At 40.4% G+C, this 14,532-nt stretch overlaps 1 protein-coding gene across 2 annotated transcripts in view; it reads left to right on the top strand.

The window, feature by feature from the left end:
- The window catches only part of PWWP2A (PWWP domain containing 2A), a 32,983-nt gene extending 23,852 nt beyond the window's left edge, over positions 1 to 9,131 (top strand). The window contains exons 3-4 of one of the 2 annotated variants that reach the window (XM_059062674.2): positions 4,330 to 4,449; positions 6,926 to 9,131. In XM_059062674.2, coding sequence (XP_058918657.1) covers positions 4,330 to 4,449; positions 6,926 to 6,939 — 134 coding nt within the window. In that variant the 3' untranslated portion in view covers positions 6,940 to 9,131. The remainder of the gene's footprint in view (positions 1 to 4,329; positions 4,450 to 6,925) is intronic. The other variant, XM_059062676.2, reaches the window with a different exon arrangement.
- The last annotated feature ends 5,401 nt before the right edge of the window (positions 9,132 to 14,532 follow it).

The following is a 14,532-nucleotide window of genomic DNA, read 5'->3' as shown; positions in this document are numbered from 1 at the left end:
TTGATAGAAATCTTTTAAGTTTGGATGGTATTGTTCTGGCAGCCTGGCTTCCAGCGTTCCTTCCTAATCAACCTGCAGTCCTGCACGGGGCTAACAGTGCCCCCATTTTTAAGAACTATCACTACCTCTTGGTAAAATTTTTAGGTCAATTAGTATGACTGCATTTACCTATTAAATACTCTTTAAGAGTAGGTTTTAGGTTAAAACCATCACCTCCTAATGACAAAAACAATTTTGTGAATATGGAAACCATTTAAATGATTTTAGTAATGGAGTTAATTAAATTAGTTTCCAAAACTTTAATTATTTACATACCATCACACCCTTTACCATATTTTCATATGTGTACCGTTTTTCCACTTTTTATGTCAGTACTACCAATGGAAAACAAATATGCCTTGACATGTAGGTAATTCTATTAAAATTCTAAGATCATCTTGTACACTACACTTTGGTAGGAAATACTGAATTTTTATATCATGCCTTAAAATCCATCTTGGATAAAATCAAATTTTAATGTAATTAATCTCTGAAATCTCTAATTGCTAAACTTGAATTTTTTCTTATAGATTCCTATGTTATGTTAGCATAAATTAAAGATTGGTTGTGGGGATATGCAAAGGAAATGAAGAAAATAGACTCAAAAGTTACCAGGATTTATCATAATAGTGAATTTCTGAGTCAAATTCTCATTTTCAACTGAATAAATTACATGGCTGTAGTATATGGTCTAAGCTGTGGGCCTTCCTCCGTTAGACACTTTGGTTTGTAAAACAATTTCATAAAACTTTAACGTTGAAAACTGGCCAGTTCTAAAATTACTTGTCTTAAAAGTTGGTTTAAAAGAGCAGGAAATATTTCTTCTTTAAATTCCTGATACTTGTAAGATCTCGTTAAAAATAAGTTGAAAACACAGCCATTATTTAAATATGGAATTTTCCTTGTATCATAAGAATGTGACAGTTAACCTTTTGTTGCCTTAGAAGTCTTAGTGCCAGAAACCTCCTTATAATTTTTTCTATCCAGTGTGGGTATCTAGAAGGAATACCAGATACCCCATAGCCGAAGTGTTAAGGCTGTGTTATAATCACACTTTTTCCTTTTCATGTAAACTAAAAAACTTGTAATTATAACACATATCAAGTTTTAGCAAGAGCTTGCTTTTTGTCTTTTAAATATTTAAGATAATTTTGTAACCCTCAGTTACACTTAATTCTCTGCAGCACAAAGATTCACTTAAAAGCTACTGAAAAGTCCTGGAAGGAGTACATTTTTCCCCCCAGGTAAAGTATAACAGGTTTTTTTTTGGCTTGCCTGGGGAGACTTTTTTTTTTTTTTTTTTTTTAATAGAACTGTGAGAGGATCATCCTGTTTAGTGTAAATGATAGAAATAGATACTTATGAGAATGTAACTTGCCAGTGATGCAGGTGAGTTGGAGTGCCTGTTAACATTTTTGCACTAATAGTGCTCGGTATCAGTCTTTTTATTGAGCAAAGGATCATTTTTTTTTCCACTTTTCAGGCACATGGTTCAAAGTACAGGCTCTTGAGCCAGATTTCCTAGGCAAAGCCTGACTTGGATCTGCCACTTACAAGCTGTGTGATCCCAGGCAGGTCACCTCAGTGTCATGATCTGTGAGATGGGGGAGAGAAATAGTACCTCTTCAAAAGGTAATTGTGAGAATTTAAATGTTTAAAGCAATAAAGTGCCTGGCACAAGACTTACATAAATACTTGCTGTCATTATCACAACTAGCGCTTTCTGTATGTGGCATAGAAATTTCATTCTGGTAGCTTTTGATAGTATCTTTCTTCAACATACATGCAGTATAAATTTAAAAAATGTTACAGCGATGTTAGTCTTATCTGAAAATTCCAGTAATCATAGTATGATCATCCACAGAGATCTAGAAGTAGGCGTGGTCTGACTAGTCCCAACAGGCATTTGTAGAGGGCACCTGGGTTGGAGGTCATGGGGAATATGGTGAGGGGAGAAGTCCACTGACATTTCAACTCTTGAATGAGGAAAAAGGAATGATTCAGACACTTACGTTACTAATGATCAGTAACCATCTCAGAAGCCCAGTGCACCCCAGATCCTTTCAAAGGCATGAGAAGTATCTGAGCTGGTGGGGCTCAGTGGAGTAGAGGTCCTCTTCCTGAGTGGAGGGCTTTCCAACGGTATTAGGACCACAGAGCTGTACCTGTCAAGCTTTTAAGTAGTGTAAATGAGATTTTTGGACAGATAACCGTGTTTTCCTGGAACCCTGGTGTTCTATTATTTTAATATCTTGCCAGTGGTGAAAAAGTGGACATTAATTTGAACATCCCCTTTTATTGCCACTGGTATGATTAAGTAGATTGTTTCCCAATTCTAGGAGGGAAATACCTCACATTCCAAGGCCTTGATCTGTGTGCGTCGTGGCCATATTTTCCAGAGGGTAGTCATTTCTACCCATGGCTCATGTTTGAGATGCTGTTGATTACAAGCCTATTTTGTAGTGATTTCCCCTCACCGTTTAGTTTTTAGCAGGGAATCCTGCTGGGAGTAGCACATCTTGGTGTTTGTCCTGGTATGCTGGGAAGAACTATGTGCAGTTTGTCTAAAACCCTAACGAAATAACTGGTTAGAAAAATAGCATTAGAGCTGGAAAACCAGAATGTCTATTGTAAAATGAGGCACTATGTATTCTTTTCCTGGTTGTTTATCATCACTCTACATTGTATTAAGAGAAAATTTATATTGAGTGTTCAGGAAGATAGTAATCTTAATTCTTTAGTTTTTAAATCTGGGCTTTGCTCTAAGAGTGTGACCTCTACTTCCTTCTTTCATGCACTCTTCAAAGGAGACTGAGAGTTCTTACCGTGTTCCGATTTGCCCCTTTATATCTCTGCTGCCTCCCAGGAGTAGCTCCCATTGTTGAATGTAAGCTTTCTCTTAAAGGACAAAACAAGTAATTTCCAATGAAATCACTGCCTTTCATGAGGGTCTCCTTCCATTTACTGCCTCACTGCTGGGGCTTCCTGGCACTTCCTCATGGATCCTGCAAGTGTGGTCAGTTTCTAAAGAAAAACCTCGAGACCCTAAAAAGCATTGAGGGGATACTCATCTTAAACATTAGCACAAAAGACTCATGGGTCAGGCTCTGTGGACTGGGGTCTTACATGTTACTATTTTACACGGCATTTCTGGGCACTGGAGGGGTAAATGAACAGGAATAAGATCATTCTTTGATTTGACTCTCCTCTTGCCTAGAATTGAAAAGGATATTCTTTAGAATGATTGTTGAAACTTAAGTTTTACCCATGGAAGGGAGAGGTTCAAAAGATAAATTGTGCATTCACATGTTTTTCTTGTGTGACTGCTGTTGGGTTGTAGCTAATAGTATATTTAAGTTTTCCCATGAACAAAAGGGTAAATAACCTCATTATTAAACCACATTTAAGAAAATTGTTCTCCTCTGAGTTAAAATTCAGAAGTAATCATGTTTCTTTATAGATCAGGTGTATAAAGTTTCTCCTTTTCAGTGTCAGAAAAGACTTTTTTTAACTGATTCAGCATTAAGAAAATATTACAGTGACTGGACATTATCTAAATCAATGATCCCAGAGTTGCCTACACTGATATGATGGATGAGTTTTTTAAAATTTATACTGTACTTAAAGTAGGGAAAATAAGGAAACAAGCAAATAGGTTAATAAAAAATAAGGCTTAAAATAGTAATCCTTCATTTGCTTAGTATTTGAAGTCTGTTCTGAAAGCCTAAGAGAAAGCTTACCTTGTCAAACTTATTTCAAGGTGTTACCTCACTAAGTTCAGGTGCTGAATAGTATGCACAGGTGCCATTGGTTGGCATTAAGGAGAAAGGGATTCAGGCAGTTTTGGTGATTCTTCAAAACGGTGTCTCTGAGCTCATCAATGGTATGATACAGATAGGGATGACAACTTTGGCCCTTATTGAATACTAAGAAGGTCAGGACCACTCCATCACTAGGCTAGTGTTAGGCTAGTAAAAATTTTTTGTCAGGAGCATTAAATTGTGAGTTAGCATTGGAGGGCAACATCTTCATGAGCCTTAAGGCATTTTGCAGCTCAACTGACTTGGGCTGGAGAGTGCCCTCTGCTGGACAAGACTGGTGTGTACACACCTCAAGTCTTTTCCTTTAGTACCAGAGCTTCACATTGTGTGAAGCCAGCAAGTTATCTAGAATTAAATTCATTATAAAAATTCAGCTGAATTTTGGTCTTATTTTTAAATTTTTTTTTGGTAAAATGGATGAAAAAGAACTCATGCTCTATTTTTGTTAACTTGGTTTTTTCTACCATAGGTCTCAACAAATGGCAGCTATTACATCAGACAGTGACGAGTCCTGCTGCTCCCTTACAGTGTCTGACAGACCACTGTGGATTCAGACTGGGAGCATTGAAGTTAACAGTGAAACGGGCAGGTCTGTCTGTGTTAAGCCCTGCCACAAAGTGAAGAGGGCATCATGTCATCACTTACCATTCCCAAAGTAGATTAGGCTAGATGTAAAAGAATGCACTAGTTCTTTTTCCTTTGTTTTCACTGACCTTGGTAGCTGGGTGTACCTCATGTTGGTGATGGTTTTCATGAGTGAAAATAGCTTTCAGTCAATATTACCTGCTGTGTTTAAAAAAAAAAAAAAAAAAAAAGGTAGAGCCGGCCTCCTGAGAGCTTCCATAAATCCAGAGGAATTTCTCGTTAGGGTGGCAGAAGTTGGGTGTCAGATTGCAGAATTATGTCAAGTAGCAACTGAGTCCCTATGGAAAGTCAACTAATGGATTTATCTTTTCACTATCTCAGTCTTTCTTTGTCACTTATATTCATTACTTTAACTTCTCAGATAGTCATTACTTAATATATAAGAATATATATATCCGTATATGAACATATATACATTCTTAATTAAATCAACCTCAAAACCATTGTCATTTATGTAAGTCAAAACTTAGAGGGTGGCAAAAGATAATGATGAGGTGTAGTTGTAATCTATTTAAGTACATTTATTAAACCTCCTTAGAAAATGCTTACAATCCTTATGTGGGGCTCTTACATGGCAGGAAGCGTTTAGGGATTTTTGTTGTGCTGCTTTTTGAACTTAGGATCTTTTCTTTGCTTTTGTGAATTAAGGCTACTTAACTCTGGTGTTTGAAGCTAGTGAAGAGCTGTAATTGGACTGTATCATTGTGTATGAGCTATAATTTGTAAACTGGGTCAGAATGGCACATTTTGGATCAGAGATTAAGGCTGGGGTATTTTGGACTCTTAGCTGTATAGGAGTTGTAGTTACCTGGTGACCCCTTGAGGGAACAGCATTTTCAATTTTCTGCACCTCCCACAGGAGTAGTAGTAAGCTCTGCTTCAATCCTTGGCTCTCCTGCCAACTGGAATAGGCCTCACTAAGGTTGAAGCCAAATATTGAGAGTCATAAGCAGAAGGAAATGGAGTTGTACATGGAACTGACTATTTACCTTTTCTTCTCTTTCAGTTTATAAAATGGGGATATTTACTTGCAAATTTTCATGAGTCTAAATTTATTAGTATTATGATCATATTGGTATATCTTATTTTTAGAAAATAAAAACTTTTCTTAGCTCAATGTCAAATTTAAAACCATGTTAATGATTCTGTTGCTTTAGTAAGCAGGGACTGCTGTTGTTTTGATGTGTGCAGTATTTATGGCTAGAAGCAATTTTTCATTGCTTGAGAAGAAATGTGATAGAATGCCCTGTGAAATTTATTTTATAGGCCTTGATCCAATAAGTGAATGAAATATGGCAGCACTGGGAAGTTAACATAAGATCAAGAGTTCTATCAAAGAATGAGAAATACATCTACTTGAAGTGTTTCATAGTCAAATATTGGGAAGGATGGGGGTAGTTTTTTTCCTTTTTGCATTTTTGTTTTGTCTGTTATTCCACTGAAGATACCGTATCTTTGGTTTAAAAATACATTTGACCAAAAGTAATCATTATTCTTTCCACGGATCACCTCTTTTGGAATTCAAACTCTTATTGGTATTTAGGCTCCCAGGTTTGAGAGGCATAACCAGGGATTGTAGAGCGTTTCAGTGGGATTCTACTACTTCTTGATATCAAAGGGAGGTCGGTAATGTTGGGCATTCTGGTCATGCTGCTTAGCAGTAATTTCTATAAGCCTTGCCCTTTATAAATGTTCTGCTCAGAGTCTGGCTTTTTGTTGGAGGTATGGTGCAGAGTGCCTCTGCTGATAACTTGGTTTGCTGTTGTATCAAGGGACACTGGTCAGTGGAACCAGTGTACCTAAGTTGTCTTCTAGTAGCAAAATGGTGCTCTTGATGCCTTCTGATGTGCTGTGTGTGTCTACCTCTGGGGAGGCACCCTCCACCCACCTCTGTTGTGCTCTTGCACATATGTAGACAGTGTCATCCGCAGCTGACTTTTCCAGTCTGGTTTTGTATATGAATTTGCGTCTTAAGCCTGTGCTAGAGGAAGGCTGCTGGTGTTTCATAGTCCACAGCGGTGAAGCTGACTTGCAAACTTTTATATTGTGACTTACTTGTGAAATGGCAGCATAAAGAACAAAGCTAAAATTCCCTTTATTAGGCAAATATTCATAAATAAGTATTTAAAAAAAATACACTCAAGTGCAGACTGACTACATGAAGGTGAAAACCATTTTATTTGTGTTGGAATTTGGCCAGATATACTTCAGAAAGAACATGAATGCTTCTGCTGGTTTACAGTGGCAGTAAGTTGTTTTCTCAAAAAACCTAACACTGGTCAGGTTTAACTGTTTTAAAGTAAAAAATCAGGTGTGATCCCACAGTCTATATAGGGCTTAATTTAAACAAGGACATCATTTTTCTCATATAATTACTTGTGCTTAACTACATTTTCTTCCTTTTCTTTACTATATTTCAGCACAAAGACATTAGCAGGCTGCTGGTTTCATGGACCTGTACCACAATGACAGAGAACACCAGAGCATCAGGACTGAAGGAAATTGGAGACTCAGATTTTTAAAGCGGCACTAAGAAGTAAATATACAGGCAGTGGTTAAAACCAACAGACTATAAAGGGGCACTTGCAAATTGTGCTATATTAAACCGAAGAAAAGGTATTAGGGGAATATTTTATAAAAAAACTATTGCAATAAATTATGCATGAGATGAGGAGAAAAGTGATGTGAAATACGCAAAGAACTCTCTTGAATTTTATGTGTGAAGAATCACTGACAGTACCTTCTTTTGAACATGAAGTTCTCCTCAGTACAGTTTGGACACACCTGAAAGGCATGAGATGACAGAAATGCTGAATTATTTTTCATAGTAAAACTTTGTGCTTTCTCCAAGGTTTATGTTAATCAGCTCAGATATGAACAAAGGTATTTCTGAAATGGCTCTTCTAATGAAACAGCAATAGTCACAAATGCCGAGGCCAATGTCTCCTTCAGGATGCCAGTGGAAACAGAAAAGATTATCTAACACATCCTACTAAAAGGATGGCAAAGTGTCCCCAGCCCACTAAGAAAATTTGGATCTTTAGTAAAGCAGGACTATATTATCTTAAATATACATTTGCTTGTTAGAACATATTAAGATGTATTTATTTGCCACCAGTATTTAATATTTTGTGCACATTTTCATAACTACATTCTTATCTTTCAAATTCTGACTCAAAGTGGATCAGGCTAGTGTTGATCTTGGAGTGAAAACGTACTCTAAGAGCCAGTTCTTAATTCTGCTGAGCTGGAAAGGCTTTTACTAGTCTCCCTATCCTTAATGATTTCTGAACTAGTTCAGAAAAGGTGATAATATCTGAATTTTGATGTTGACCTCTCTCCACAGAGAGCCTCTCTTTCTAAGTGCAAGAAATCCTCACAGGTGTCAGATGGGACTTGACCCTGAGGAACAAGCAGCAGGAACAGACGCATAAAGATGGTGAACTTTTTCATGCATCAAGTATGAATTCTTATTAATGGAGACTGTAATGTTCTTCTTGTCTATGAAAAATACATATTATAAAAAAACCTTAATTTTTCTTTTTTAATGAATGGAGAAAACATTAATGACAAAACCAGGTGGACCTGTTAGTACTACATTTTTAAGGCATTTTATATTTGATGGTGCCATACTTTTAATAATAAACCTGAAGTTTTTTAGTGGCAATACTGATTTATTTTTTAAACCAGAAAGATAATCCATATTGACTACTTAATAGAAAAAAAGGAAAAAATAGAAAATTCATTTGAAGCAACATGACTTGAGCATTTGGCTCAAGTGTTCAAGCTTTGCATAATCTTACAGTATAGGTTTGGAATTACTTATTAACCTCACACTCAAGATTAACAAAAAGTTCTGGGTGAGTTTTAGAATATTTACTTTATCTGACTAGGATTTGTTTTACAACTCAAGAAAAGGTAGGCAGTCTTGCTTCTAGCGAGTTAATGCAAATCCTAGTTACACTATAAGTAACTAAAAGTCTAGATTGCATTCTAAAATTGTCTTTACGGAAAATCATTAATCATGAAGTCATTATACATTTGATCAAGTCTGAAAAAGTCAGCTCAGGAGCTGTAGCAGCAGGGCGTTCTAAAGATGAGGCACACTTCAGTGGCGCCCTGCTCTCTGGCCCCAGAGCTTAGGCTCGGGTCCCTCTGTTCTTTCAGATATGTAACCCAGCAGTACCTTTCAGGCTCACTTCAAGAACCAGATAACTCCCAGGTCATAGCAGATTTTGCGTAATCAAAAATTCTAATTGCAGAGTGACGGAAATGACCAAAAAGTAATATAAAGGCAAAAGAACTGGGAGAGATCAGGTTTTAAGTATCTAAGTAATTTTTAAGACAATTCTCAGTGGTGTTTGTTATAAACCAGATTTTCATTTTTTAAAAAATGAAACTTGGTGGTTATTTAAAATCTAGACATACCATGTTGCTATTTCACTTTCACTGCTTTAGTTGCTTAATATTTAAGCTTTGCTTCATGCCTCCTTTGTCTGTATTTCAAATCTTCCCTAGCCTATTTCATTTTGTAGACTTGAATGACAAAAATTGTTTCTCATCTAAACTATGCTGAGACCTAAATGTTAAAGAATGTTGTGTAACATTTATCCAATAAAGTCTTGATTTTTTAAAAATTTAGTTATTTAAAAACTATTCATTTACTTTTTAGGAGTTAGTTAGGTTTTAAAGGTTATTTTTTAAATTGTTAAAATTTAACCACTTGTCCTTGAGGAGCTGTTTTAACTAGTGCTGCTTCCTTAGGAGAACAACCTGTAGTTTTTAATCACAGGGAGATTCAGTGGGATGTCTTTATGACCAAGGATAGAAGAAAGGAGAGTAGTTTAATTAGGAACCTGTGCACCAACATTACTGTTTTCTTTTCTGATGGAAACGAATAACCCATCATTCAGAGTTGGATGTAATTAAACATCTGCTGGGCTTGTCCTAATTTTAATTAGCCTTGCCCTTATGGGTAAATGGTTGCTTCTTTAAAAGCCTAGTACATCCAACGTTAGGTCAAGTGTTTGACCAGAAACACTCAGTTGTCGGGAAAAATTAGCCTCTTGATACCTACCAGACAGTTGAGATTTTTTAGGGCTGACCCAGAAACTTCCGTCAGTGCATGTTTTTGGTTTTTTTTTTCTTTCCCCATTTGGGTAAAGCAATCCTTTAGAAATCTGCCTGTTATTCCAGAGTATCATGGAGTCTTTAATCGCAAACATTCTCCCATTTCAGTTTATCTAGAGTGTCAGAAGGAGGCCACTGGAATCTGGCTCTGTTAATATCTTTTTCCCCCTCATGTTTCCCACAAATGAAAATGGAACGAGAGAACCAGGGAAGGGAAACAAGTCATGGGCATATTATCTGGGAAGGCCTTAGAAGAGACCCCCTGCAATACTATTCCTAATCATCTTGTATACATGCCAGTATATTTATAGATACAGCTCCTACAAGATAGAGGGAATGAGTAACAAAAGCCACAGATGGCAACTTTGGGTGCTGTCTTCAGATAACAGCATAATTTAGATCCATGCCCTCAAATCACGTTAAGGCTGTATCAGTGTCTCCCTGGCACACGTTGGGTGTGTCACTGCACGTAAAAGTTAGCCGTTTTCTTGCTTTTATACCTGACAGCTCGTCTCTACTCTTTCAAGTAATGAGTCTTCCCCCAGAACTTTGAATAGAGCATACTGTGTGTTTTTTAAGCATACGTTCTTCTAGTGATGAGCATCCTGCCAAATCTTCGCTTACTCACAAAGAAATTTCATGGCCTAACTCCTTTGCTTTGATACCAAGAAGGCGATGACCCTGGGATGAAAGAGAGTACAACTAAGGCATCCTGTGCCCGAGGAAGAAAGAGCTGGCCAAACCGAATGCTAGGTCACTGACCTGGACAGTTAATACCTCTAAGGTTAGCCCGTTCTTCATTCCTCCTGAAGCCCATTTGTAGAAGCAACTTACTAACATAAAGGAGGGAAAGAGAGTGGGTGATATTAAGATGACGCTTTTATTTGAATAACCTGCTTTATTTAGTCTAAGGTAGAGACATGGACTCTAATCTTAGTTCTCTCAGTTACCTTACCAACAGAAGAATCAGTCAGTGGCCACACTGGCCAAAATGGGGTATGGAAAATAAGTGTCTCACTCAACTAGCTCTTTAGTTCCTACTCAGCCAAGGCCAAAAACATGGGCAACATCAGGGAACCTTCTTCCCTGAGTGAAATATTCTATAATCTTATGTTTCTGAACTCCGTCTGCGCTCAGTGCCTGACTCCTTTGGACACTGAGCAGACCGCTCAAACCTGTGATCTAAAGGAGGTGAATGAATTCCGAAATGGGAAGTGCCCTGAGGTAAAAGGGAGCCTGATGTGTCACTGCCCTAGGAAGGCACAGCCAGGGGCTTGAGTGAGACACAAAGCAACTTACAGAAGATGGTGATGGGGGTGATTCACATGTTTTAACGCACCTTGCTTTAACGCCTGTAGAAAGGGAGTGGCTGGAAAAGCACAAGCTGAAGCTATAACTCCTGGTCTGATGCCAACCAGCCAGTGGCAGAATCCAGTCAGTGTCACATAGCTCTAGGAAATTATCAGACCTTTTCTCCCAGTTAACTTCCTGAGGCAAAGTTGCAGACAGCGTATTCTCTTTTGGGGCAGTCACCGTCCCTACAAAACAGTCTAGTGTACTTGAGAACAAGTACCATAGCGTCCACCAAAGCCTATATATCCTTTGAAATTTATCAATAAACACTTCCCACCTCACTCCATTCCCTTGCTTCCCCATCCCTGGCCTCCTCCTGTCTTCAGTTTGCGTGACGACTTTCACGTTTGTGGATTTCCGACTTACTGAGTTTGGGGAGTTGGAGGGCACCTGTGTGCTTGGCGGCACAAGGCAGCTGCCTGGTGTGAGTCGGTGGGGTGTCTGATACAGACATCAGCCTGGCAAAGCACCACACCAAGAACAATGAGGTTCCACTATCTGCAGATCTAGCTCCTCACGTTTGGAACTAAGGGCTTCCTAAAGGAGCCTCTGGGTTGACTCCCTTCACATGTCATGATGCCTGATGGCTGAGGAGTCCCAGTGCCTGATAGGAGTTGCCATCTGGGTAGGCTGTATTCTTCAGCAAGCCGGAACTAGCAGCTGGGACTGAATCACGGCCAGAATCACGCGGGCCCCGGGGCTGCAATGTTCAGGTCATTAGCTAGCGGGCTTGGCCACTCCCAGCCTCCACATCTCGGCATGGTGTCAACATTCTCTAGGCCTATAAGCACAACAACTCAATAAGAGATGGCGTTCGGGTTGCGGGGGCCCGGAGGTGGGGGGGGGAAGGGGCTAAAGGGCAGGGGAACGAGAAACCAGCTGCAGTGCTCGTGTGGAAAGTCAGGGTTCTTAGAAAAAGAGGTTGGATTTTAAGACTTGGATTCAACCATACTTCCATGATGTGTGGAAAATGAACTAATCCACAGTACACTCTGCACAGAAAAACTACCATTCAAGTGTGAATTTGTTGTAGTGACAGTGCCATTTCCTGGGCAAGCCATCTGAGGCCAGATTATTCGCTGTGGGCTTCCTTGGCAGTGGGGCAGCAGGCTCTGCCATGCTTTAGCTAAGGGGAAAATGTGAGCTTACAAAGTTTCCCCTTGAGTGAAAGGAAACGGTGTAGGGAGTCATATTTCTAGTCTGGCTGAATTAACTTGTGTGATGGAGCTTATTCCTAGCTTATAGCCCTCAGAGGGTTGAGAAATTAGAAGAAAATGGAATATTTTTATCATAGAATATTTCAAACATTTGTAAAGGTAGAGTACAACAAACCCCATATGCCCATCCCTCCCTTCAACAATTACCAACTCAGCCAGGAAGATTGAAATTTTTGATACTCAGAAACATGAGGACATCCTCAATAGTTTTCATAAGCTGATCTTATCATTAGTTTCTTTGATTGCCCTTTGAAGGGTCTTAAGCAGTCACTCTGATGCTCTATCGTTTATTTTAGCCCCACCTCTTGGACTGGCTGGTAGCAAAGCAGTCCATTTCTCATTTTCAGCAGTATTAATGGACTTGGTCTAGTGTGGGCTCAAGGCCGCTGTCCAGACAACAGAATGTGACTGGAAACCTCCCTTCTCTGCGTAGCTGTGCACCTCCCTGAAGGAACAGAATTTCCAGCCGCTTCTGGAAGTATGTGGTGGAATGTCCACATACTTCCTTTTTTAAAGGAAATCCAGGTGATGGAAGGACTAAGCTTGTTACTGCTGAAGTGCAGAGGGGGCAGGCTGAAAAGGATCAGAAACACCTCACTGAAGTTGCTTCCAGGAGATTTTACTAGGGTGTGGGGTGGGTATCGAGTACACAGTACACCCCCACAGGAGTAGAAGAGGAAGAGTACAGCGTCTTAAGGAATAATGGAGGGATGAGGCAGGGAGGTGAAAGGCAGGCTCAAAAGCGGAAGTGATCAGAGAGCAACACCGACAGAACAGTGGGCTGGTGGCGACCAGTGGGCTGCAGGCTCCGTCGCACCAAGGAGACTGAGCTTGGGCAGCCGCAGGCTTTCCCTTCACACAGCGGGGAACGCACAGAGAGCCGAGAGGGAAAGGGCCGGCGCTTAATTAAGCTGCTCATTTCTCCTGTCCTGTGCCGTGTCTCAGCTTTGCACTCTGGTTTGGAGGGTTATTGGGCCCTTCCCTTTAAAGATCTTTCTCAAGATGACTAAAGCAGCCATTAACTTGCACGGCTGTTCCCTTCCTCCTTGGTGTCCTATCACACACAGCCTTCCCTTTTGACATTCCAAGTTTTGTTGTAAAAGACAGAATTTGCAGGTCTGCTTAGCTCTTGGGAACACACAGACAACCTTCCAAATACACCTTCCAATCAGGTTTACATTGAACAGCCGCTGCCGGCTCCCCATTCCACGGCAGTCCAATCAGACCAGAACACGTCTCCGTAAAGTCCCTGTGCCTGGTCTTCCTAAAGCAGTCTGGATTCTAGCTTGACAGCTGTGTGAGATGTAACTCAGCGACAGGCTTGGAAGGCACCACAGAGACCTGAGGAGCACCAGAAATAATCACCAGGCAGGCCTGGCAACATTTCCCAGAGCAGTTCCCTACCTTCAACTACACAAAGTGTTGTAGGACTCAACAAACATTCACGCCTTTGACTGTACCTGAGTAACTCTGGAGGTCCAGTGTGTGAAGTCTTGCCAGTTTACTGAAGCTCACACGCGGGCCCCGGGCTGCAATGTTCAGGTCATTAGCTAGCGGGCTTGGCCACTCCCAGCCTCCACATCTCGGCATGGTGTCAACATTCTCTAGGCCTATAAGCACAACAACTCAATAAGAGACGGCGTTCGGGTTGTGGGGGCCCGGGGGGTGGGGGGCGGACAAGGAGCTAAAGGGCAGGGGAACGAGAAACCAGCTGCAGTGCTCGTGTGGAAAGTCAGGGTTCTTAGAAAAAGAGGTTGGATTTTAAGACTTGGATTCAACCATACTTCCATGATGTGTGGAAAATGAACTAATCCACAGTACACTCTGCACAGAAAAACTACCATTCAAGTGTGAATTTGTTGTAGTGACAGTGCCATTTCCTGGGCAAGCCTTCTGCAGAGGCTCCCATGAACGGAAAAGCTGCTCATGTGAGAACTGGGAGATGGTGTGGAAACATATACGGAGAACACAAGATGACCTGGGAGAAGGAGGGGAGCCTGAAACTAGAGGAAAAGTTGGGGATTTCTGAAAGTCTCAAGACAAATCCTTGTAAATATACAAGATGCAAAAATGAAAATTTAAAAACCAGGAGGCAGGGCTTCCCTGGTGGCGCAGTGATTAAGAATCCACCTGCCAGTGCAGCGGACACGGGTTCAAGCCCTGGTCCGGGAAGATCCCACATGCCACGGAGCAACTAAGCCCGTGGGCCACAACTACTGAGCCTGTGCTCTAGAGCCCGTGCTCTACAACAAGCCACCACAGTGAAGAGTAGCACCCGCTCGCCACAACTAAAGAAAGCCCGTGCAGCAACAAAGACCCAACGCAAC

This window comes from Kogia breviceps, chromosome 4 (genome assembly GCF_026419965.1).
Source record: "Kogia breviceps isolate mKogBre1 chromosome 4, mKogBre1 haplotype 1, whole genome shotgun sequence".
NCBI classification, from domain to species: Eukaryota; Metazoa; Chordata; class Mammalia; order Artiodactyla; family Physeteridae; genus Kogia; species Kogia breviceps.
This window is presented reverse-complemented; position numbering and strand designations above follow the sequence as displayed.